Consider the following 26,309-nt stretch of genomic DNA (forward strand, 5'->3'; position numbering starts at 1 on the left):
TTCTGCAAGTGCTAAGCTGATAAAACACACACAGCATTTATTACTGTGTAACAGCGTTTTGCTCCAGAAACTTCTTCTGGTCATGAAATAGGGAAACTTTCACCTGGTCCACAAACTTTGGGCAGCTGAAGAGAACTCAGCAGGGATGATGGTCTGGAACACGTTTCCTGTAATAGGCCAGAAGAAACATACATGCATAAATATCAGTGTCCAGAAGCAGAAAAACAAAAGGAAAAAAAGATTAATGCATATACATCAACACATCCATCAATAGCAAATTACAATATTCCCTCACCTCCTGTTCCTAATAGTATATTGAAAAAAAAAAAAAAAAAAAAGGATAAAATACTAGGTTATAACTTTTCTTAGCCATAATACTTTCATCTACTGCTAGAAATAAAGAGAAAAAAATGTAATACTGAGAACTGTCCTTTGTATAAGGAGTGTGTACGACTGCTTGGTCATTTATGTTTGATTTAGGATAACCGTATAAGGCATCAATAGTAGTTAATTATAAGAGTAGCTAATATTTCATTTCCCCTTTAACTGATCATGTAGAACTTTAAGTGCTATAAACAGTGCACTTTCTAGTGCAGTGTATTTGGAGTGGCCACAGGTTGGGGTGAAAGAAAGCAGTAAAGAACATATATTTATCATGCACAGTTTGTTGAACCTGCTAGGGTCCATTAAGAACATTTAGGGTTGCAAATGCTGGTGCACTGCATTAAAACTAAGTGGTTTCAGGACAGGGAATTCTTAGGAGGTTGTCCTACATTGTACCCTGGTTGCAGGCAGAGCTCTAAGCAATAATATGGATGGTATTTTCCTTCCCAGAAGTGTTAAGAAAAATTAAATTTCCTACAATTTTTGTAATAAAATAGCAGTAAGAAGGCTACCTTGGTGCAGCCTTGATGATGTCATCAACACGCAGAATAACTTCAGCGGCTTCAGAAGCACTCAGCAAGACTTGTCTCTTTACTTGGAAACTTTCTGTTATACCCAACTCTGCCATGTCACCTGTGGTACCATTTTTCATATCTGGAAAGAAAAAAATTAAACCATGGTTTTTTATTTAAGGGCTTACATAAAGAGAGAACACAAAGTAAAATTCATAGATGGAATGATAAACTTTAGAATACACAGAACAGGTGTTCAAATACCTGGTGTGAAATTATTAGGCACCCCATTAGTGACTTAAGTTGCTCACTTTCTCGTCTGGGGCCATGCTGCCATAAATAGAATAGGTAATGAGTCGAGAATATTACAAACCTTAAAGAAGTAACAAAACACTAGGAAGGGGCAATTAGCTAGAAACCCCTAGTGACTAAAATCACTCACTTTCCACTTTTGTAGAGAGTGCCCCCATAATCACTTAGGATTCCTTCTGCTCCTCTAACCCACCCAGCCCCCTCCCTCTGGAATTTTTTTTGGCCGTTAGTTCATGAGCATGCTCAGTTCTTTTCAACTCGGATTAATAAACACACCCTTCAGTCTAACAGCCAATGAAGAGATGGCATTGCTGGTTGCCATAGAAATTCTGCTCTAGCTGTCTGATCCTATTTTTAAATCCTAACCTCTCTCCTGGTCTCAGAGTAACCATTACAGTGCTCAGGTTCAAGCAGGACTTGTCATCATAGTAAATGCTGCTTGTGTAAGTCTGCATTCTTTAATTGCATGAACTTTCCATAACATATGTTTCGTTTGCAGATATAAATGCACTGATGATGTGTCAAGAGGGAAAATGGCCCAAGGTGAAAGCTGCTATTTGTTTTAAGGAAATCTAATGACGCTGGCAAACGGAGGGATGAATGCAGTACAAAAAATGCCATTTGGGTAGGGGAGATGTGCCCAACTTATACATATGGTAGGAAAATGTAGGCTTTACATGTCCCTTAAGCTTTACATTACAGAAAGCTCCCAAGAAGTACAATATGACACAAAGGATACCTTGGAGTAAAACAAGATACCGCCCCCAACCATGGGTTTGTTATACTTTCCTTCCTATTTTGTAATAGAAAGTATCTGGGTTTTAGCTTAGAACTGGATTCTTTAAAGTAGAAAAGATTGTTTCTTACCCAGGCCATAAGTTGATTTCCCTTCACTGTGGGCTGCTCTGAGCTGAGACACTAGATCAGCACTATCATAGCCTGCATTATCTGCAATAATTGTTGGTAGCTAGAGAAAGAAGAATATACAGGTTATTATACACTTCCGCAATGCCCCCATCAGCCTCAGAAAGAAAATGAATTACAATAGATATGCAGACTATACTTCCTACTTACCATGCGTAGTGCCTTTGCAAAAGATTCCATGGCAACAGACTCTTTACCTGGTGTTCTGTTTGCAAGTTCAGTCACAACGTGAGCCATCAGCATCTCTGAGCAGCCTAAAAAAGCAAGACAAATGTCAAAAGCAATGACACTCTAAATCATAAACAAATATGGCTTCAGAAAGACATCAGTGCAGATACCTCCTCCATAAACTGTCCTTGTATCTTTTACAGTCTGAGCCAGAACACAGAGGGCATCATGTAAGGACCTTTCAGCTTCATCCAAAATTTGCTGAGTTGCCCCACGAAGAACAATGGTGCAGGCCTCACCTGTCAACATCAAAAGATAAACATATTAAGCACAATAATGATCTCCAGCTTGCAAAAGAGTCAAAATCACAACTGTTGTAAAGCAATACTCTTTTTAAATATATGTTAACTTATTTCCATGATTAAGTCCTCATAAGGTATAGCTTAACAACCCCATATAAAAGAAGCAGGCAAGGAAATTTTTTCAATTTGCTTAAAGAGGTGAAATAGGTATATGCTGTTTAATCTAACAAATGAATGCTTACCCATAGCAACACCAGAGAAATGAAGAAGCTTATCTTCTCCGATCATGACTTCCTCGATAAGCTTACAGGTACCCAGTTTAACCAGCTCAGGATGATCAAAAGTTGAAGCAATCTCACCACCTTAAGGGACAATAAATATTTGCAGTTTTTCCGAGGTAGAGAAATGCGTTATAACCAATAAGCACCAGTGAGATCTGAAAATAACCTACATATAATGTAGCCGCATCATTTACATAGATGAACTAGATACAACCCTGTTTCCAAAAAAGTTGGGACACTAGCCCTGGCTTCAAGACAGTGTAAAGCATAAGTAAAAGAGAATGGATTAATTTGCATATCATTTAAACCCTATAATTAATCGCAAATAATACAAAGACAACATATCAAATTTTGAAACTGAGAAATATAGGCCCATTTTGAATTTGATGTCAACAACACATTTAAAAAAACAATTGGGGAACAGCAAAGAAAGACTAAAAAAGTAGAGTAATGCTTAAAAAAAAAATACACATCCCAGAGAGGCTGCGTCTCAGAAGTAAAGGTGCGAAGAGGTAAATGGCTGTGATTTTCCACTACTTATAAGTACAAAAGAATACAAATGGCTACTGTTACATATATAATAATTTTGACAATAGTGAACAGGTTTAGAAACAATCTAGCCAAACACTGACCCTTGTGGTCAAAAGAGAGATTTTTGTACTTACCGTTAAATCTTTTTCTCTTGTCCTATATTGGGGGACACAGGCACCATGGGGATGAAGATCCTGCAGCTGGAGACTGGACACTAAATAGTTAACTTTAAACTCCTCCTCCTCCTGCTCTGGCTTCATCCCCTGCCTCCTCCTACAATCTCCAGTTTCGACCGAAGAAGGAGCATGATGACCAAAAACAGAAGAGGAGGACCTCTACCCCCTTGAAAAACTCTCAAAAAACAAGGTTGAACAGACGTATAAAAACCGAACCGAACTCCAACGGGAGTCAGTAAAACCGTATCAATCAGTGTCTGTACAGGGAGGGAAGGCCTGTGTCCCCCAATATAGGACAAGAGAAAAAGATTTAACGGTAAGTACAAAAATCTCTCTTTCTCTTGCCTAATTGGGGGACACAGGCACCATGGGGACGTCCCAAAGCAACCCATGAGGGTGGGACACTGTAAAAACCCAGCAGGTGTTCAAGCAATGACAGCCCGTAACACCTTCCTCCCAAAAACTGCTTCGGCTGAAGCCTGTGTGTGTGTAGCCTGTAGAAGCGCGTGAAAGTATGAATGGAGGCCCAGGTGGCCGCTCTGCAAACTTGTTCCGCAGATGCTTGATGCCGAACCGCCCAGGAAGTCCTAATAGAGCGAGTAGAATGTGCTCTCACGTGCAGCGGAGATTCTTTACCCTTGAGTGCGTAGGCTCTGATGATGGTAGCACGAATCCACTTGGCAAGTGTCGACTTGGCAGCTTTGGCACCCCTTTTGGGTCCATTGGGAATGATGAACAATGCTTCCGTTTTCCTGACCTCCTTGGTAGCGTGTAGATAAGTGTCGATAGCCCGAACGACGTCTAGGTTGTGAAGCTTTCGTTCTCCTGGATTCTTGGGGTCAGGGCACAAGGAAGGCACCACGATATCTTGGTTAAGGTGAAATTCCGACACCACCTTTGGTAAAAAATCCGGAGTAGGTCTGAGGACCACCTTGTCCTGGTGAATGATGGTAAAGGGTGACTTGCAGGAGAGCGCCGCCAATTCCGAGACTCTGCGGGCTGAAGTGATGGCCAGAAGAAAAACCACTTTTTCTGTAAGGGTATACAGAGGAACCTGATCAATAGGCTCATATGGATCATCCTGGAGTACCGAGAGCACGAGGTTGAGGTCCCAAGGCGGTACTGGACAGCGATATGGAGGTATTAACCGGATGGCCCCTTGAAGGAAAGTTCTGATATTACTCCGTAGGGCCAGCTTCTTCTGGAGAAGAATGGACAGCGCCGATACCTGCACTTTCAGTGAGCTCAAGGCCAGCCCTTTCTGCAAACCCTCCTGTAGGAAGGAGAGAATCACCGCCTCCATAGCATGCTGTGGGTCCGTACCTCTGCCTTCGCACCAGGTGATGAAGGTCTTCCAGACCCTATGGTATATCTTGGAAGAGACGGCCTTGCGTGCACGGAGCATGGTAGGTATGGCGTCCGCAGGGGCTCCCGCGCGTCGCAGCACTAGGGCTTCAAGAGCCACGCCGTTAAAGCCCACTGAAGAGAATTCGGGTGGACGACAGGACCTTGAGTTAGCAGATCGTGCCGTAGAGGAAGGGGAAATGGATCGTCCTTCGCGAGCATCACGAAGTCTGCAAACCACGACCTCCTGGGCCAGTATGGCGCCACCAGAATGGTCTGTGCGCCTTCCCTCTTGATCTTTTTGACAACCTTTGGAAGCAGAGCCAGAGGGGGAAAGATGTAGGCCAGGGAAAAACGCCAGGGAATCACCAGGGCGTCCATTGCGAGTGCAAGTGGGTCCTTGCTCCGAGCCACGAATCGAGGAACCTTGCAGTTGCTTCGAGATGCCATGAGATCTACTTCCGGCAGACCCCATCTGTCCACAAGGAGCTGGAAAACTTCCTGATGCAGACTCCACTCCCCATGATCTAGAGTTTCTCTGCTTAGGTAGTCCGCTAGCCAGTTGTCTACACCTGGTATGTATACCGCAGAGATTGCCGGAACGTGTGTTTCCGCCCACAGTAGGATGTGTTGTGCCTCCCTTAGGGCAGCCGGGCTTCTCGTGCCGCCTTGGTGGTTGATATAAGCGACCGCTGTGACATTGTCGGACTGGATCCGGGTGGCGCGGCCGTGGAGGAGTGGTGTTAGGCGTTCCAGTGAGTATCGAATTGCTCTCAGTTCTAAGAGGTTGATGGGGAGAGAACGTTCCTCCTGATTCCAAAGACCTTGGACTGTTGTCTGACCCAACACGCCTCCCCAGCCCCGTAGGCTGGCATCCGTCGAAAGAACCGTCCAGTGCAGAGGAGGGAAGGGTCGCCCCTGTGTTGTCCGTGGTGGCTGTGTCCACCAGGTGAGGGAGCGTTTGAGCTGTTCGGGGAGAACTATCCGGCGGTCTAGGTTGGCTCGATCCCTGCGTTGGTGCAGCAGAATTGCCTGTTGAAGGGCTCTGGTGTGGAATTGTGCATAGGGGATTGCTGGGAAGGAAGCTACCATAGTGCCTAGGGCTTGCATGGCTGTCCGGAGAGGGACCCGGAAGGAACTCTGGAGGGTTCGGATCCTGTCCTGTAGGGTGCTGGTCTTGTCTCTCGGCAGGAAGGCTCTCCCTTTCCTGGAATCCAGTATCAGTCCCAGGTATTCCATCCTTTGAGACGGGATGAGCTTCGATTTGGTGAAGTTGACTGTCCATCCCAGATGTGTCAGAGACTTTAGGACCTGAGACGTGTGGTGAAGGGCTTTTGTTGCCGACTCGCCTTTGACGAGAAGGTCGTCCAAATAAGGAATGACAGGAATGCCCTGTAGTCTTAGTTCCTCTAGAGCTGCCGCCATCACCTTGGTGAATGTGCGGGGGGCTGATGACAGTCCGAAAGGGAGTGCGACAAACTGCCAGTGGTGACCGTTTGCAAAGAATCTGAGAAACTTGTGGTGGGATGGGAATATGGAGGTAGGCATCTTTGATGTCGATAACTGTCATGAACTCTCCGTCTTCCATGGATGCCAAAACAGATTGGATTGATTCCATCTTGAAATGGCAGCGTCTGACGAAAGGGTTAAGATCTTTGAGGTCCAGTACTGGTCTCAGGGAGCCGTCCTTCTTGGGGACCATGAAAAGGTTGGAGTAGTATTCTCTTCCCCGTTCCGATTGAGGAAATGGTTGGATAGTTCCCGCCTTGACAAGGTCTTGGATGACCAAGAGAAATTTGCTCTTGTTGTGTAGTTGTCTTGGTAGTCTGGATACGAAAAATCTGTGGGGGGGGATTGGGTAAAGTCTATGAGAAGTCCCTGAGAGATGACTTGAAGGACCCATTGGTCTCATATCTTGAGTTCCCACACCTCCCGAAAGGATTGGAGGCGGCCTCCTAGTGGGATCCCTTCGGGGGTGGGCACCCCTTCATGTGGAAGCGGACTTGTCCTGGGAGGACTTGGCCGGAGCCTTGTTGGAGGACCAGCTGGACCTCTGTTTAGTTTGGTAGCGGGATCGGAAATTGGTGTTTGGTTTGTCAGGCTGTGTCTTAGACGTTTGTCCTTGCCGAAAGGGTCGAAAAAAGGGACGTCTCTTGAAGGCAGGTCTCTTGGTTCTGGCCTGTGGGAGTAGCGTGCTTTTACCGCCAGTAGCCTGTGAGATTATTTTGTCTAATTCGGCCCCAAAGAGCAGTTTTCCTTGAAAAGGTAGGCTGACCAGGGAGTGTTTAGATGTGAGATCGGCCGACCATGTCTTCAGCCAAAGGAAGCGGCGGGCTGCCACCGACTGGACAGAGGCCTGTGCCACCATCTTAGCTGCGCCGATAGCCGCATCTCCAATGTAGTTGGTAGCGTCAGCTATTTGGGAGAGGAGATTGTCGGTGGTGGGGTCCTCGGACCCGATAAGTTGCGCCACCTGTTCTACCCAGACCTCCATGGCCTTGGAGACCCAGGCAATAGCAAAGATAGGCCTAAAGGCGGATCCGGACGCTGTGAAGGCAGATTTGCAAAACCCTTCCAGACGCTTGTCAATAGGGTCCTTGAATGCTGCTGCGTCTGCCACCGGAATGGTGGTATTCCTGGAAAGTCTGGAAACTGGGGGGTCGACCGCTGGGGGAGAAGCCCAGAGTTCAGTGCACTCCTGAGGAAAGGGGTAGGTTTGTGAGAAGCGTCGAGATATTTGAACCCTGTGGTCTGGATGTTTCCACTGGGCCTTGATTAGGTCATCCAGCTGCTCGTAAGCTGGGAAGACGTAAGAACTTTTCTTTTGTCTCTTAAAGATATTTTTTGCTGGTTCGATAGAGACGGGCTCTTCTATGTTAAGAGTACTAAGTACCGCTTGTATGAGACCTTCCACCTCCTTTTGGGTTCTAGGGGTGTCTAGATCCGGGTCAATGTGTTCCTGATCGGAGTCATTCTGTGATAGGACTTGACCTTCCTCATCGGATAGAGAGAATGGTTCCCTAGGGGAATCAGGTGGCGAAGGTGCAAGGCGTTTGGGACCTATGGGGAGGTCAGCATTTCTAGCGGGTTGAGAAAGGTGCTCTAGGACCTTGTCTAATGTCTCTGGGATGCGGGCCAGGTTTTGGATGCCTGCAAGTGAGAGGGAAAGGGCCCTGATCAACTCGGACTCAGATGTACTGGCCAAGGGTGGTGGCGAGGGATCTGAAGGTCTGCAGGCCAAACGCACAGATTCAGCCGAAGCCGAATGAAATTTTGCCTTACATTTGGTGCAGGCTAGAAAAGTGATTTGATTAGTTTGGCGTGTGTGAGCTGAGGACTTAGAGGTCCTGGGCTCTTCTGTCTTATCAGCCATGATGCTCCTTCTGCTTTGAAAGAGTATTTTTTTTTTTTTTTTTTTAATATAGAGGCAGGGGTATGTGGCTGAAATCAGGGGACAACCTCTAAAAAATCTGTGAAAACAAGAATAGAGGGGTTAATGTCCCTGGGTAACCCAAGCTATGTGACGTAGGGCCCCTTTAATAATGAAGAGTACTTGCCATTAGCAGACTGCCAGGAAGCCTCAAATGCGTAGCGTGAGCGAGCTGCGTTCCGTGACAGGGGCAGTTGTGGAGAGAAGGGGAAGGAACCGGCAACATGAGGAGAGAAGGAGTCCCAGTGTGCCGTGACCGTTTGGCGCCAGTCGGAGTGCTGGAGAGAGACCGCGCCGCAATCAAGCAGAGGCTGGGCGGAAGCGCGTTCCAAGGTGGAACGCACAATGGCGCAGACGGCAAAAGAACAAAAAAGGGCGCGAGATGTGAAGTCGAGCGCAGTGGGAGAGGTAAGGGATTCCTGAGGGGCAGCTTAGAGGTGGCAAAAACACACAAAAAAAGGCTTTACATTTAGAGAAAAAAAGGGGGTAGAATGGTGAAATCTACTCACCACCGTTGCCAGCTGTACTGTGCCCAGTTAGTATTTTTCCCTGTCCAGACACAAACAAGAATATATGTGAGGGCTCACATATATAATTGTCTGTGTAAGGGTATACACACATGAGGTGTATAGCGCTGCTGCAGGCCTCCGTGGAGCGGGAAGACAGCGTAGGGAAATGGAGCAAGCCTGCAGACCTCCGTAGAGCGGGAAGGCTATGGGGTAGAGTAGGTGTCAGCTGGAGAGGCTCTTGAGAGAGGTCAGTGGCCCCCATGTGTGGCATGATCTTAACACGTAGTCCTGATCAATTGCTCCAGCCACTGAAGATGTGTCTTCTCCTTCTGAGGACACTAAAGAAAACTGGAGATTGTAGGAGGAGGCAGGGGATGAAGCCAGAGCAGGAGGAGGAGGAGTTTAAAGTTAACTATTTAGTGTCCAGTCTCCAGCTGCAGGAACTTCATCCCCATGGTGCCTGTGTCCCCCAATTAGGCAAGAGAAATCTGAATGTCACTCTGTAATTGTATCCGTAATTGTGTGGTACCATACTACTAAGATAGCAGGGCTTTCCCCTACAGGAGGCCAACGTGATTAGGCTACTGGCCACCTGGGACCCTGGGCAATAAAGCTTATGCAGAAAACCCCTCTGGCACACACCCAACATTTAGTTCAGTCCCACAATATACTGTATGAAACCACTGCTGTATCAGACATAGCTCCAAGAATATCTAGAACACTACGGTACTGTTCACCCGGGAGCATCTAGGAGAGCAAACAGATTTCAACCTTACCATCAGCCTTTAGTTCAGGACCCCGTAATGAAGCTACCCCACAGTTTAGGAACACCTGCTTTAAAAAAGCATTTCTGGTATAATTTAAGCAGGACTAGCACTAAACTCAACTGAATATAGCAGACTGCTGTCCTGCAATGAGCAAAACAACATCCAACTAAGGAGAATGTTCTAGGGTGTGAGCTTGATGTCCCAGGTTTTTAGTACAACAAATATGAATAAATGAATGCTGTATACATCAGTGCTCCTGTGTAGCAGGACTTTGACCTGCCTCCAAGTCAACATCGCAGCTGTAGCCATGGCTGAAAAGGTATCACTATTTAACACAAGAAACTAGGGAACTGGAGGGATGGTGTTATTTTTAGCTCATTACATTAGTGCCAGCATCTGTAAAAACCAAACTTAAGACATTAGATCTGAAGACAGGAAATATCAAATTACTATCCAATAGTTGTGTCAAAGTTAATGTAATAGTTAAATCCACATCCCACTGTATAAATAATTAAACCAGTAAATAACTGACAAAGGCTCAGTACCTGTTACAAGTGATAAACGTTCAACACCAGCAAAATCTGCATGTTCAATTGCCATAACACCTGCAGCTGCAAACAACTGCTCTGGGTAGTTATAGATCAATTGCCTAGAAAAGAAAATATAAGTATCTTAAACACCAGCCTCAAAACTAAACAGACAGACAGACAGTAAAACAAACATCTAATTACCTGCATTCAAACGTATCCCTTATTATTTAACCCGGCTTTCCAATGTTTTTAATTTACCTGTTAATAAAACAATTGATTCCATGCTTAAGAATACGCTCCACTTTCTCCTTCATTTTTTCTTTTTCTGCAAGTTCAATCTCTGCCACCTTAGCAGTAGAGTCTACACGTACTCGTGAACCAAAGACCTTTAAAGGACAAGCAAAAACAAAAAGAATTATATAAAACACATACATATACTGTCAAGTTAAAATTATATACCTGAATTTTGAAAGTGTACAAACCTTTATCTTGTCAGTGTCCATACCAGTGTTGGCAATCAGGATATTAGCATTCTCAATACGCTTTGGCTGATTTACACCAATTTTTTTATCCAGCAAGAATCCTGGGGCAGAAAATGTTTAATCTTAATTTGATATTAATTTATGAAGTGTCCCAAAAATCTGCTCAAAAAAATAAAGTTCTCACAAATAATGTGAATCATTGCTGCAAAAGTGTTAGCTCCATTATTTAATGGACTATTCCTTAATTCTAACCATAGGTAGCCTCCTTTCAATCAGCACAAACCTATGCATTTGCCACCCATGGTTATTCTTTTGTGATCTAAAAGGATAATCCTCTATAGAAGGAAATAAGGTACTACCTGGTAGCCGACCAATCACTGCCTATGGCACTAAATACACCCAGCGTTCAGTCTTTAGTTCCAAAATACAGTATAAGTAACACTGCAGACATTGTAGTGGGTAGGTTGGTTGCAGAAGAGGACTATGCAGATTATGACATAAACAACTCCTACCGGAGTGCTCAAGCTTTTAATACAACTTAGGGGCTATAAAAAGGCTGCAGTCAACGTCACTAAAAGGAAGAATAACAGAAGTTCTAAAACAGGGGAGTCAACCCACACCTAACCCTAACCCGTCCACTCCCAACCCAACCTTGCTATCCACCTCTATTTATAGACCTACACCTGACCATACCCATTCTCTGACATCACAAAAAAAGGATAAATCCACCAATCTCGCGCAAATTTCTGCCCAACCCGGGCTAACCCGCACACCGCTACTCTGAAATCCATTATTCACAATCGATTATTGCCGATTATTCCAAACTATTTGTGGCAGATTTTTGGACTGGCATATTTGAAAAGTTCTAATATTTAACTTCTGAGTTTAGCAGCCCATAAAATTCAGAAACTATGTCTCTTAAAGGGGATATAAAGGCAAAAAAATAAAATCCCATTTTTACTTTAATGAAAATGAAACCTATCTCCAATATACTTTAATTAAAAAATGTCTACCGTTTTTATAAGAAACCTGACTGTATGCAGTGAAATTCCCCCTTTGTTTAACTTGCTCTGACTGCTGTGGATAGGAAACTTCAGACGGTCCCTAACTGCTCTGAAGGGAAAGATCATACTTTCAAACGTCAGTGGGAGCACCCCCCACCTTACTTCCCTGACCAATACATCATTTCTAGCATTATTCTATTTTAGACTTTAGTTCCCCTTTAAAATGTACTAGTAACACTACTGATATGCAGTGTATCACAAAGCCTGTACTAAGCATTCTTTTATTAAAAATGATAAATACCTTCATCCAAGTAGGAGTCTGTTAAGCTTCCCCCTAGCTTTTTAATGACATGTATTGCTTCTAAGTTGCCAGATCCTTTCAGTCGGAGGACAGCCTCCACAGCCAGTTTAGCAAAGTGATCTTTATGGTGGGTGAGAAGCTTAGAAGACAATGTAGTGCGGGAAATATTCAAAAGGTCACAGCGGAACTTCTCTTCATCGTTCCTATAGTACAGCACAAGGAAGAAGAAAAAAACATAGTTCATTATTTATTAAAAAAAAAAGAAAAATGTTTAAATGAAGGAAGGATGCTGAAGCGTTTGAGAGCCTTTTAGAGGTTTTCTACATTTTAACACTAAGAACGCCATAAGGATTTTTGTGCCATCAACTTGAATTTACATTAGCCTGGTTACCATCAACCACAAAGTATAGTCTTAGAAAAAGCGAAAAAATTAAAAACTGATTAAATAATCTAGAAGGCAGGACAGATTTATTTCAGAGCTTTCTGGTTAATGGACTTTTAAATACTTAATCCCACACCTCAATTTATTTTCATCTCCATTTAAATAAATTTAAAATAAAAAGATATGGGAATTAGCTCAAACAAATTCCACATTAACTTACCCATGATCCACAGTTGCTTTAAGGAGTGCCTCTCTGGCTACCTGTGTGGCCTGTCTCCATCCAGAAATGATAGTCTGAGGGTGAATCTTTTTAGCCACCAAAATTTCTGCCTCCTGTTGTCATTGAAACAAATGACATCAGCATTTCAGAACTGCAGTTTACGGTCTCATATGAAATACCATTCATTTAATTATTTTTATACTTTGTGGGTTCATTCTACACTATGATAATGCTAGCTTCCAAAGAATGCTAAAGTCTGTGCTCCTAAAGACACGGACATGTTATGCAAATATACAAAATAATAAAGTAATGAATATTCAGTAATTGACAGTCCCCTTTAAAGCATTTAGATGTTTTCAAGTTCCTATTGCCTAGGCAACAAGTATGCCACATTCAGTTTGTGAAGAGAGTGAGTTGCCAAGAAAGCATTTTACTCTATTTGTATTCCTTAGAAACAGACATAATTTTGGGTTTCCTTACTCTGAGAAGTTCGGCTGCCAACACTGTCACTGATGTTGTTCCATCACCAACTTCATCATCCTGGACTTTCGACATGTCTAGTAGGGGGGAGAGGTAAAGGGGGGCGGGTGTTACCAAAAACCATAGAAAGAAATAGTCAAACTGGTTCTAAGGTCTGGAAACTTACCGACCAAAACCTGTGCAGCAGGGTTGTCAATACCAATGGATTTCAGAATAGTTGCTCCATCGTTGGTTACAGTAACAGCGCCATCTCTGCCACCGCTTAGGAGAATCTTGTCCTAATGCAAATATTAAACACAGCCTTAACATAAGAGAAAAAAAAATTCATTGTATTAAGGGCCAGATAACACCCAAACAGTAGCAATACCTGTGCATGTTTAAAGGCGAACTAAAGGTTGAAAAACACAATGTTCAGGAGTTTTACACTTTACCTTCATTTTTTTTTTAAATGAGTTTTTATTGGGAAAATAAAATAAGCCTAATTTTTCTTAAAAGAAGTTAATTTAAAACATAAATTGCAATATAGCCCTGGAGTGCATTTTGTTTTACTCCTTTTACACAAAGTATCTTAGAAGGATATATTTAGCATCTTGAAAACTGAACTTACTTCAAGCAGTAATTTAATTTGTCTTTATATTACATTAATGTGTATTTAGTCACATTTTTACTTCTGAATCTGAATATTAAACTGAAGATTTAACACGGATTTAAATTTTCACTTATTTACATTACCGGTAATAAGGTTTTTGTTGTGAAATATGCAACTCCATTTTCAAATATGGGCTTTTTTGATAATAAAGTTGTTAAGCAATTTATGACAGATTAATCACACTTACATTATGCCTTAACTACAATTTAATTATACTTAGAAGTCCTTTTACAAGCACATTTGTATTTTAGCAGAGTTAAGGAGCAGGTAGGCAAGCAAAATGTCATTATAAATGTACCATTCCCCAAACTCGTCGCTTAATTTATGGCTTGAAAATTGGGGCTCAGCCTAAATACCACTTAAATTAAGATTAGTCAAGAATGCCTATCTGATCTCCTAGATACAAATGAAAAAGACTTGAAGGTTGATCAGTGAAATTTATGATAAAAAGCGATACGCTGTTCTGCATAATGTTGGAACTATGGCTAAATGATGTATACACTGAGATTTTCCTTTATCTATAACCTTCTAATGAGTTATGGAGGCCCATGACCAAAGGTAGGATATCCAATAGAAGGCTCAAACTAAAGTACTACAGCCACTGGTCTACAGGACACTAAAATTATTCTCTTCGGGTAGACAGGTCACTTCAACTGCTGTGACCTACTTCAAATTCTTAAAGGTCATGGAAAAAGCTAACAATTCTTTGTGATTGTTTGCGTGATTGTTCACTCGCTGCCAAGCAGTTAGCCGTCTTCCTACATGGTGGCAATTACACAAATGAGGCTTAACATAGAGGGGAATGAAAATGACAGATGGCTGGTATGGCTTTTATTTGAGGTTAACTCTTTACTACCCTTTCCTTGTCCTTTAATGCAATTTTAGCAGCAACTATTACTTATCTGCCAGGATTACTAATTTTTACAAAGTTAAAAGGCATGTCAACTCCAAAAAAATATGTTTTGCTTAATAAAAGAAGGCATAATTCTAAGGAACTCGGCAACATACATTCATTACATTGTTCCATGGTTTTTACGTAATTTGTATATGTATTGCTATTGAAAGCAGTGTTTGACGGTCTCTGTCTATTCTCTGCCCTGGTGGCTCAGACTAGAGTACTGCATCGGGACAGGTACCTACGGAATACCTGCAAAGCGGTCAGGTTCTGTGTAGAAAATTCCTGATTCCCTGGCTATGCGAATAGTCTGTGGGCAACCCGCCTGGGTACCCAGCAAATATGCGGGACTGGCCCCCTGACCCATCCTAGTCTTGTAGGCGATTTGTTTTGTACAGTTTTGGAAGAATGGGCGCCGGAGTGATGTCACTTCTGGTATACAGTGACGTAACTTCCAGTTTAACTTATAGGGTCCAGGTTGGGTAGTGGCTCTGGGTAGGGGGATGTGTTGGGTGGCGGTGAGAGTCAGGTTAGGGGTAAGTGGGTCTGGATTGGACATGGGTCCTTCAAATTGGATCCGTGCAGGACCCTAGCTCAGACTGTTGATACAAGGTAAACCAAGGCTGATGATTAATAGACCTGTCTGATAATATTGTTTAAAAAGTAACAACTAGGAGTTTGGCAAATGCTGTTTTCTCTTTTAAAATATTTTTATTGGATATCTTTAAATAATATCAAATGGACAACATTTCTTTAGATTTTTTTTCACAAGTAGCATTCTAATGCTCTCCTACACAGAGAGGAGTGTTTCTGTTATAGTCATGAGTGATGTACAGACATATTAAATATTACATTTATAAATAAAACTGTATCAAAAATAAACAAACTATAAAGATTACATATTTAATCTTATCTGTCCGCTTTTCCATGTATCTTTTCCCCCGAATTTCATTCCTTCTCCTCAAATAAAGACTATGTTCGGGATTCACACGTGATTTATTTTAGGGATTCAACCCTTTGAAATGGATTTTCCAGCATTATTAAAGTTTATTAAATGTATTTATTAAGTTTATTAGCGTTTATTAAAGTAAAAATAGACCAAAATCTTGAAGGCTCTCTCTACACCCCCACCAGATAAGTAACAATGAATGTCTTTCTGCACAATTTCTAAAACAAGTGTGCTGTAATTAGAATAATGGCAAATGCTTGCTTTCACAAATAACTATTAAACATTTTTCATGCTTTTAAAAATATAATTGAAAATTGCTTAGAATTCTGTTTTCTTTTATTAGGCAAATTTTTATTTTGGGGTTTACTTTAAAATGTAACCAAAAAATCTGGTCTTTCTGCATATTTGTATTCAATCAAATCAGCGAGATCTGCCATGTGTGCTGAACATCCACAGTGGTAGTTGATTTACTTTGCTTTCTTTAAAATTAAAACTGCCACTTACCATTCCTTTGGGTCCCAATGTGCTTTTAACCAAGTCTCCAATGGCAATGGCTCCAATAAAGGAAGACTAGAAGGACAACAATTCGATCAGAAAAATTAAACTATCACAAGAACAAAGGTTAATAAACTTGGCCAAAATAACTGCACTTACAAGGCGGGCGGTTTCTGCCTTTTCTTCATCAGCTCCAGCTTTGAAAATGTTCACTGGTGCTAGTGAGAGGGAAGCCTGCAAAATAAAACATGTAGATATAAGAATTTAGTCTTATTCTAGACAAGATTAGACTGAAGCTGCATTTACAGCCCTGCATGGTGCTACAAAATCTGCAATAGAAATTAATTAACTACAGCTCAACTTCTTGCTACATTCACTGAAAATGTAGCAAAACAAATAAGCAAACAGCAGCCATTTTAATGGTCATAATTGTTTTGGACTTGCCTCATATAAGGCAAGGCAAAAGTATGTTCAGCACAAACAACAAGGGGATATACTAGGTAGTCCAACTTAAAATTGGTATTTATACTCTTATAATTTTTAAAGTATGTTTTGTTGGTCAGTAGAATTGGAATTTTAAACTTGGAATTTTAAAGGCTATTGGTTGCTAGGCCTTAATTAGATACTAGGCAACGATTATAAGACAGAATGGAAGAAAAAAAAAAAAAACTAAGCTTGGGGCTCGGTCTGTTTTTATTTGCTGGGCCAGTGTATTTTCAATTGCAGTCAGGAAACAAGAGTGGTTTCCGTTAAAGGACATGTAAACCCCCAAGCAAATATGTAATCACTGAAGAGTCTCTTTGAAATCTCTAAATAACTGCCACTCTGGTTGTTCAAAAGTTAATAGTAAGGCTGCAACATCCCCTTAATCATTTATGATTCCTTTTGCTCCTCTAACTCACTCTCCCCCTCCCTCTAGAATTTCCTTTGGCTGTTGGCTACTGAGCATGCTCAGTTCTTCTCAGCTCAGATTAATAAACACACCCTCCAGTGTAGCAGCAAATGAAGAGATATCATTGCTGGTTGCCATAGAAACTCTGCTCTAGATGTCTGCTCCAATTTTAACTCCTAACCTCCTCTCCTGAGCTCAGAGTAACCATTATGGTGCGCAATCCAAGCAGTACTTAGTGTTAGCCTGTATTCTTTAATTGCATGAACGTTACATTGCATATGTGCTGTTAGCAGATATAAATGCACTGATTTTAATAGACAAACAAAAGAAATTCCAAAGTTTCGATCACATCATAGTGATCTTCCTTAATGGAGGTTAAAATCAATAAAATGTTTAAATATTTTTGCAGCAATCTAATTAAATACAATCTTCCATTTAAAAGCTAGGGCTAAAGCCAAGTCACCAAGCAGCCATGTTTGACGAGAAGGTAAATTTAAAAATGTGAGAAAAATATCTTTACAATGCAATTAATGTAACCTGTTTTATTTAATAAATCAAATACATCCATAATTTCACCTGTTTATTTAACAAAGTGATTTGTGTATTTATGTCTGCAAGATGGCCCACTGTTTGCTACTTTTCATGCTAAATGTTGTCACTATCAGACAAGGTAGGTGGAAAGTGGTATTGAGATGCGATTAGGGCCAACCAGACTAACTACTGCATACACTGTTAACCTTGCCCCAAGGGCCAGAATTAAGGAGGCCATACACAGGCAGATTTAAGCTTCTGATTTGCAGGCTTATCAGTCCATGTATTGGGTTCTGCTATGGGCCTATACGACTATCCGGCAGGTTTGATTGAGGACCACATTAGTTTAGTTCTCAATCTGACTGCCCTCATAATGGCAATTATAATCTGAGATTGGTGAAAGACTGGTTGTTTGGTGATCTTGACAAGCAAAAAGATATCATAATGTATACCCAGTTTTAAAATGGCCATACTGTCATGGTCACCAAGCAAGGGAATTTTTCCCAGATGTGCACACCTTGAGGGAGATACAGGGCCTCGGGGCGATGGGTGCATTAAAGGGGTTGTTCACCTTCGAAACACTTTTTTCAGCTCAGTGGCTTTCAGATTGTTCAGCATAAACAAATCTGTTTTTCAATTGCTTTCCATCTTTTATTTTTTACCATTTCCCCAAAATTTAAATTTAAAGTTGAATGTTCTGGTCTCTAGTGTTTCAGTCTGGCAGCTCAGTGATACAGGAGCATTCTGAACCGTTACAAATTGCTACATTTAGTTGGTAAAGTTAGTTGATATATTCTCAGCAGTATCTTAGGAATATTAGCAACTATTATATCAATTCTAACAGCTGCCTTTTAAAGGAGTCATTTTGTGTAAAAAAAAAAAACAAGAATGTACCAGTTCATTATACTCAAATATTGAAGGAATGTGCTTTAAAAAGTAGTGTTTCAGGATGATTTATTAAATATTTCTGCATAAACCCTATTAATCCCTCCCTTCTCTCCCACTTCCTGCTCCCTGAATTCTCTGGCTGTGCAGGGGAGCCGGCAGCTCTAAGCTTACTGCACTGTAGGACAGGAACCAATCAGCAGCTAGCAGGACCTGATAGGGAACTGAAGCCTGTCTTTACTTGTGTGACTGTAGGGCTGTGATTGGCTGTCCCCCTGCTACTGTGCTTCTGGCAGGGACGGTTAAGACACGCCCACCCCTCCTTTGAAATTCTGACAGAGACCAGAGAACATCTATGGGGAGCTCAAACAAAGGGGCAATTTTTGTAGAAAAAATTAATTTACAGCCAAAAGTAAAACCAACACCATATATTATACATGATTGGCTACAAAATTAGGGGGCTTTCATTTATCCTACATGTCTCCTTTAAATTAATGAAACTCAGGGATTCTGCTCAGCAGGGCTAAAGATAACAAATGTATCAATTTATAAACAGTTAGAGTCGGTGACCCTCCCTCCCAGAGTTGCTTTAGAAGGTGAATTGAAACATTACACTTCAATATTAAAAAAAATGGTCACAAAGAATATAATTGCAAAAAAGTTTTCATTTCTGGGGAACTGTTTGAAACCAACTGAACTAAGCAAAAGTGTTTGAATATTAAAGTAAAATACTTAAGTGTTTGCATACTAAAGAATCTTACCAAACTGGTCTATATATTTACACTAAGTAAATATTGTGCTTTTACATCTCTTGCCTTGAACCACCATTTCGTGATGGTCTGTGTGCTGCCTCAGATCAGCTGACCAGAAATACTACAACTGTAACAGGAAGAAGTGTTGAAGCAAAAGACAGAACTGTCTGTTAATTGGCTCATGTGACCTAACATGTATGGTTTGCATGATTTGTTTGTGTGCACTGTGAATCCTACGATCCCAAGGAGCGGCCCTTATTTTTTTTTAAAATGCCAGTTTTCAATTTATGATTACCCAATGGTACATACTACTAAAAAGTATATTATTATGAAAATGGTTTATTTACATGAAGCAGGGTTTAACATATGAGCAGTTTTATGTGATATATTTTTATAGAGAATTACATTGTAAGAGGGTTTCGTTTTCCTTTAGTTAGCCAACACGGTCATCGACCTGACTAGGTTTAAAAACCTGTCCAATAGCTGGCTGTTTTTCACCCAGGTAGGCTTTGACAAGGGTGAATACGCTGCCAACTAGGAGTGAAGGTGCAGCTAAAATTTGCCAGTTTATTGCCATCTCAATAAATAGAAGGGGGGGGCAGGCACTAAAGAAAGACTGGTGCCCTGATGCCAGGAAAAATATTATTCAGCTATTTGATGTCACAACAGACCTAATGTTTTAGAAATACAACTGCAACTTTATATTCACGGATCCGCACACACACTCAAATTTCTGCAGTGGGGAAAGTACCCCTTCTTTTTATTTGTTTACACCACCAATAAAAACGGGCACTTTCCCCACTGCAAAAGTGTGTGTGTTTTTGTGTGTGTGTTTTTATGTGTGTGTGTGGGTGTGTGTTTATGTGTGTGGGTGTGTGTTTATGTGTGTGGGTGTGTGTTTATGTGTGTGGGTGTGTGTTTATGTGTGTGGGTGTGTGTTTATGTGTGTGGGTGTGTGTTTATGTGTGTGGGTGTGTGTGGGTGTGTGTGGGTGTGTGTGGGTGTGTGTGGGTGTGTGTTTATGTGTTTATGTGTGTGTTTATGTGTTTATGTGTGTGGGTGTGTGTTTATGTGTGTGGGTGTGTGTTTATGTGTGTGTTTATGTGTGTTTATGTGTGTGGGTGTGTGTTTATGTGTGTGGGTGTGTGTTTATATGTGTGGGTGTGTTTTTATATGTGTGGGTGTGTTTTTATATGTGTGGGTGTGTTTTTATATGTGTGGGTGTGTTTTTATATGTGTGGGTGTGTTTTTATATGTGTGGGTGTGTTTTTATATGTGTGGGTGTGTTTTTATATGTGTGGGTGTGTTTTTATATGTGTGGGTGTGTTTTTATATGTGTGGGTGTGTTTTTATATGTGTGGGTGTGTTTTTATATGTGTGGGTGTGTTTTTATATGTGTGGGTGTGTTTTTATATGTGTGGGTGTGTTTTTAGGTGTGTGTGTTTTTAGGTGTGTGTGTTTTTAGGTGTGTGTGTTTTTAGGTGTGTGTGTGTGTTTTTAGGTGTGTGTGTGTGTTTTTAGGTGTGTGTGTGTGTTTTTATGCGTGTGTGTGTGTTTTTATGCGTGTGTGTGTGTTTTTATGCGTGTGTTTTTATGTGTGTGTGTGTGTTTTTATGTGTGTGTGTGTTTTGTGTGTGTGTGTTTTTATGTGTGTGTGTGTTTTTATGTGTTTTTGTGTGTTTTTATGTGTTTTTGTGTGTTTTTGTGTGTTTTTATGTGTGTGTGTGTTTTTATGTGTGTGTGTGTTTTTATGTGTGTGTGTGTTTTTATGTGTGTGTGTGTTTTTATGTGTGTGTGTGTTTTTATGTGTGTGTGTTTTTATGTGTGTGTGTTTTTATGTGTGTGTGTGTGTTTTTATGTGTGTGTGTGTGTTTTTATGTGTGTGTGTGTTTTTATATGTGTGTGTGTGTGTGTTTTTATATGTGTGTGTGTGTGTGTGTTTTTATATGCGTGTGTGTGTTTTTATGTGTGTGTGTGTGTTTATGTGTGTGTGTGTGTTTTTATGTGTGTGTGTTTTTATGTGTGTGTGTGTGTGTTTTTATGTGTGTGTGTGTTTTTATGTGTGTGTGTGTTTTTGTGTGTGTGTGTGTTTTTGTGTGTGTGTTTTTGTGTGTGTGTTTTTATGTGTGTGTGTGTTTTTATGTGTGTGTGTGTTTTTATGTGTGTGTGTGTGTTTTTGTGTGTGTGTGTGTTTTTGTGTGTGTGTGTGTGTTTTTATGCGTGTGTGTGTGTGTTTTTATGCGTGTGTGTGTGTTTTTATGCGTGTGTGTGTGTGTGTTTTTATGCGTGTGTGTGTGTGTTTTTATGCGTGTGTGTGTTTTTATGCGTGTGTGTGTTTTTATGTGTGTGTGTGTGTTTTTATGTGTGTGTGTGTGTTTTTATGTGTGTGTGTGTGTTTTTATGTGTGTGTGTGTGTGTTTTTATGTGTGTGTGTGTTTTTATGTGTGTGTGTGTGTGTGTGTGTGTTTTTATGTGTGTGTGTGTGTGTGTTTTTATGTGTGTGTGTGTGTGTGTTTTTATGTGTGTGTGTGTGTTTTTATGTGTGTGTGTGTGTTTTTATGTGTGTGTGTGTGTTTTTATGTGTGTGTGTTTTTATGTGTGTGTGTGTGTGGATCCATGAATATAAAGTTGCTGTTGCTGAGGGACCGTGCCAGGTCAGCAGAGAACCAGCACCACTACTGCAGAGTGAGTAAACTCTGGTTGTGCAGTGTTTCAATTACTAAAAATTGTATGTAGATCAGCGCCTATGGCAACAGAGAAAGAAACAAGAAGCAGGAAGAAGTATAGAGCAAGGAAGGGAACTTTATATTAAGTTTTAAACTAAATCTGCAAGCTGAAAGGACTGAGCAGGCTCCAATTTGAGCGGTGGCTATGGCAACCTGGTTCACACAAACCAGGAAGTAGTAGAGCGCCAGAAAGGGAATTGTGAGACATAACTTTGGAACGCATAGTTCTCAGTGCTCGTGGTTACCATGACAACCACTAACGTACAGCAGGTAGAAAAGGGAAACATACAGCCAGGGAAAGTATGCATCTGAGGAAGCCAGTGATTGGCGAAACGCATCAGGCCGGAAGTGACATCACACAGACAACACAGGAAGAGCCACGAGGGGAATATAAACGCTGGCAGGGCCCCCATGTAGAAGCGGCAATATCCTGTGTAATTCATATATCTATGTGTGACCAATCTTCAAACCAAATCTGACCTAAAGAGGAGGGAGAGATTCGCTAGACACTACAGGCAATATACCGTACCTCCAGTTTGTAAGTAGGCAATTTGGCCAAACGGTGGTGGTAACGGAGTGGACAAATCGTGCATGTCACCAACAGAAGTGTAAAGATTAAAGGGGAAATACACCTCAAGAAAATCATTAGGACACTGGGTGTATGGTGTAATATTGAAACACATTGCACTATTCCTTGTTTCTGTTTCTTTCTCTGTTGCCGTAGGGCCTGATCTACATACGATTTTTGGAGATTTTTTTTTATACAGCTGAGAGACTGTGGGAAGATCGGCAAGTTATTTTAAGAGACTTTTTTTTTTCCTAAAAGTTTTAAGATTTGTTTGGTGTTTCAATTTCATTATATTAGAACTACAACTCCCAGCTGTGAAGCTGCAAGAGATGCACTTGATATATACCCCCAGGGGCGAAAGTGACACTCGAAAAGAAAATCTCAACCAACCCTTTGGAATAAGGATAATAATGATCACTGCGTGTGGGTTTTAGCTCCTAACTCTTCTGTGTACAGTAACCTGATACAAAACTGGCCCTTTTCAGCGCAAAGACACGAGGTTAGTAGACAAAATACATGGTGTCACTGTTTATATAGACTAGTGCCCAGAAGATACTCTTCCCAACCTGCACTTAAACTTGCTTCTCCGCTAAAGGCCCGGGTAGATGCTGCATCACTACTGTCAAACGGGATCTGTCCTGCAATGGGCGTTCTCTCTAACAGCCATGGGTCCGATCGCGTGCGAGAAACTAGCAGGGATTCCCATGTACACTGACTAGGACATGAAGCCCGTTTATAAGGAACCGCCGACTCGGTCACTCACCATGATGCTGATGTTGTAGATATAAAAGAACCGAGCACGCCACAGTTCTCAGCCGGCTTGGAACAGGAAGTGACGCCAATAACAGCAGAGAGGCGGGCGCAGAAAGCGCTAGAATAAGTAGTGGAAAAGGGGTTTGGCGGCCATCATTAAACTGGTCAGTAGCTTCATTTTGCCCATCTCTACAGTGGGCGCATTTTGATGACGCGACGGAGGTCTGGCATAAATCTAGGCCTTTTGTTTCCATTTATGGATTGTGCTATGGCGGGCGGCCCGAGATTATTTACATCTATGATGACAGAGAGTAGGATTGAGAGCGAGTTTAACGCTTTTGTAATAATACGATATTTGTCAATAAACTGTGAAACGTTACAATAATATTTATAGGGGAACTATCGCAAAAATGAAAATGTCATAAACTTCCTCATACTAAAATAATTTTTTTTTTTAAATACAGTTACCGGTAATTAAATATTCGGCATCGTTTCTGGAATAATCATGTTTATGTTCACTCTTCCTCTCTCAGCATCTGTTTCTCTTCATTCTCTCTTCTTGCAGGAGTTGGGTGTCAGATATTCATTGACAGATCCAATATATCTTGGGGGAAGGGTTGCCACTAGGGTTGCCACCTGGCCGGTAAAAATGATGGCTGATCCCAATGTTATTAATAGGGAAAATAGATAAATATATAGGAAGGCCAGTATTCTTTTCCAGAAAGGGTGGCAACCCTAGTTGCCACCTTTTCCTAAAATTTTTACCGGCTGGTGGGGGCGAGAAAAAAAGCGGGCGGTGCTGTAATGTAAAAAGGGCGGTGCCGTGATGCAAAAGGAGCGGGCGGCATTGCGGAGATCGCCAGAAGGACAAAAGTTACATTTCCAGGGGATTGGGGGCGGGCCATGGGGTCTTCTTAAGGGTTTTACAAATTTACCGGCAGCCGGTAAATTTGTAATACCGGCCTCGGCCTTGGCAGGTGTTCTACCGGCTAGGCCGGTAAAATACCGGCCGGGAGCAACCGTAATTGGGGGGCTTCCTTTCCTAGCAAATATATTAGAGCTCACTCAAATAACTGTTTCCTGTACAAACAAAATCTAACAAACCAACTGCCTTTTGCACAAATCCTGCATGTAGAGAGACATGATGTTTGGTGATTTTAATAGAGTGAGCTCTATAAGATATATTGGATCTAACTGACAATGAATATCTTGACACCCAACTGCTGCATGAAGACAGTATAAAAAGTAACAGATGCTGAGAGCGGGATAGTGAAGATAAACTTGATTATTACAGAAACTTGACAAAGCCACGCTTGTGGCGAAACGGCTGTTGAGGTGCAGTGCTGCATGGAATAAGCGGGGATTGCGCTAAATTGAGGAGACGCAGGCGTATTGGTGACATAGAGGCACTTTGGAAACAGGACAGTGACTCTATTGGATACACGGTCGGTAATATGTTCCTACTTATTGCGGGGGCAGGATATTGCAAAGCCTGGGGCATCACACTGACTTTTTATTTCACCATTTAAACAAGGGTTAATTACTGCCCAGTGATTTGGTGATGACCGAACCGCTAGTCCCCGCCATTTGGATTTGATTGCCGATCCATTCATCTTTTTATCATTGTACACCGGCTAGTGCACTCTCAGATTTCGTCACTACGCTCATTCAATAATTATCATTATTGTGCCATAGTAGCCACCTACGGATACAAAGGCACGGAGGGTGCCAAATACATTTGGAACCTTGGATTCATACACAACTTGGGATGGTGCGCACCACAAACTCTGGGTTTTTTCATTCGTGTCTGCCAAAAGATACTACATCTACTTAGGCTGTTTGCCTTCACAATAATATTGGGGTATTCTCCTATAGATCTCTATTTGTGCAGACTTGTCTGATTTTTTCTGCTATATATGTGAATGGTGCCTTCAGCACCCATTACATTTACAATCTGAGGGATCTCTCCCCCAACATGCAGCGCTGCTTGTTTTTAAGTTGTTTTTATTAGGGTATCATGGCATGGTGTTGAATACATATTGCCTTTTTACTTATGGTGACCTTTTGTGTGATTTTCAACAATTTATGTCCTAGGGCCTATGGGCTGGGGGTTTAAGTCCCAATTTTTGAATTTTTCGTTATTACAGAAACAGTACAGAATTTTTAATTGATTGTATTTAGACGAGTGAGTGAGTGTACCAAGCCCCTAGCAATTAAGACATGGGAAACTATCTTTGACTAGGGTTGCCAGATGTACATTTCAAAACCAGCCTATCAAAAAGTAGCCAAAAGCCATTTTAAAAGTAGCCCCTAAATAGCTCAATTTCTACACTGAACAATCAATATGACAACAGCATATAGAAGCAGCTAACTATAATTCTATTTGTATGGCACCTGTGATTATCACATCACCAGAAGCAGCGGGCTGCAGGCTGTAGTAAAGACAGGTTGGGACTGATAGGCTAGAACTGCAGCAAATAGAAATTCCTAAACCTTACTACTCCAATTCCATTCTGGGTATTGTAGTTTCACATTAACCTTGGCTGTAGGCATTTGGTAAATAAAAACTATATTACCCATCATGCACTAGGGGGAACCCGTCAAGGCTCCAAAAACTAGCCCAAATCCATACCATGGCTAGTTTGTACTTTGAAAACCCACCTGTGCTTGAAATTAGTAGCCCAAGTTGGCGGAAAAACTGCCAACCTGACAAGCCTTTGGCAATTTTTGGGCCGTGGCAAAATGCGGGTGGGGTTGTAATGCTGCTGGGGCAGGTCGTGATGTCAGGGGTGGGGCTATGATGTGGCAATTGACCAATCAATGCAGCAATCAGGGGAATTCTGCCTGGTTTCCTAAATTGGAAAACCAGGCAGGCAGTTTTGACCCAGGCAGCCCTTCAAAAAACCAAGCTGTCAGGATCAAAACTGAACAGGTGGCAACCCTATCTTCGACCCTGCTTATGTTTGTGCCACGTCTACCTTTGAAAAACCACATTATTAGGGTTGAAATTTTATCATAAATCTGCCAAGATATATTGGGGGCTGTTGGTGACGTAAGAGTGTGGGTAATGGTGCCTATTCTGGATGCTCAGTGAAAGAGGCAGAAAATGAAATTAAAAAGTCTACCAATTGCTAGTTGATAGAAAAAAGACCTTGTATAACATACTCAAAGGCGA

The 26,309-nt window shown here is 41.6% G+C and overlaps 1 protein-coding gene across 2 annotated transcripts in view; it reads right to left on the bottom strand.

Moving 5' to 3' along the window:
- cct2.S (chaperonin containing TCP1 subunit 2 S homeolog) overlaps positions 1–23,207 on the bottom strand; it is a 23,353-nt gene extending 146 nt beyond the window's left edge. Inside the window, 16 exon segments of one of the 2 annotated variants that reach the window (NM_001086919.1) lie at positions 1–167; positions 897–1,038; positions 2,076–2,175; positions 2,283–2,386; positions 2,471–2,599; positions 2,845–2,964; positions 10,186–10,289; positions 10,429–10,556; positions 10,653–10,753; positions 11,958–12,160; positions 12,560–12,672; positions 13,040–13,116; positions 13,206–13,317; positions 16,037–16,102; positions 16,187–16,261; positions 23,145–23,207. The exon segment at positions 1–167 is cut by the window's left edge and continues 146 nt beyond it. In NM_001086919.1, the coding sequence (NP_001080388.1) occupies positions 137–167; positions 897–1,038; positions 2,076–2,175; positions 2,283–2,386; positions 2,471–2,599; positions 2,845–2,964; positions 10,186–10,289; positions 10,429–10,556; positions 10,653–10,753; positions 11,958–12,160; positions 12,560–12,672; positions 13,040–13,116; positions 13,206–13,317; positions 16,037–16,102; positions 16,187–16,261; positions 23,145–23,147 (1,608 nt within the window). In that variant the 5' untranslated portion in view covers positions 23,148–23,207 and the 3' untranslated portion in view covers positions 1–136. 2 annotated transcript variants of the gene reach the window in all.
- Between the last annotated feature and the right edge of the window lie 3,102 nt (positions 23,208–26,309).

The sequence above is a fragment of the Xenopus laevis genome, chromosome 3S (genome assembly GCF_017654675.1).
Source record: "Xenopus laevis strain J_2021 chromosome 3S, Xenopus_laevis_v10.1, whole genome shotgun sequence".
NCBI lineage: Eukaryota > Metazoa > Chordata > Amphibia > Anura > Pipidae > Xenopus > Xenopus laevis.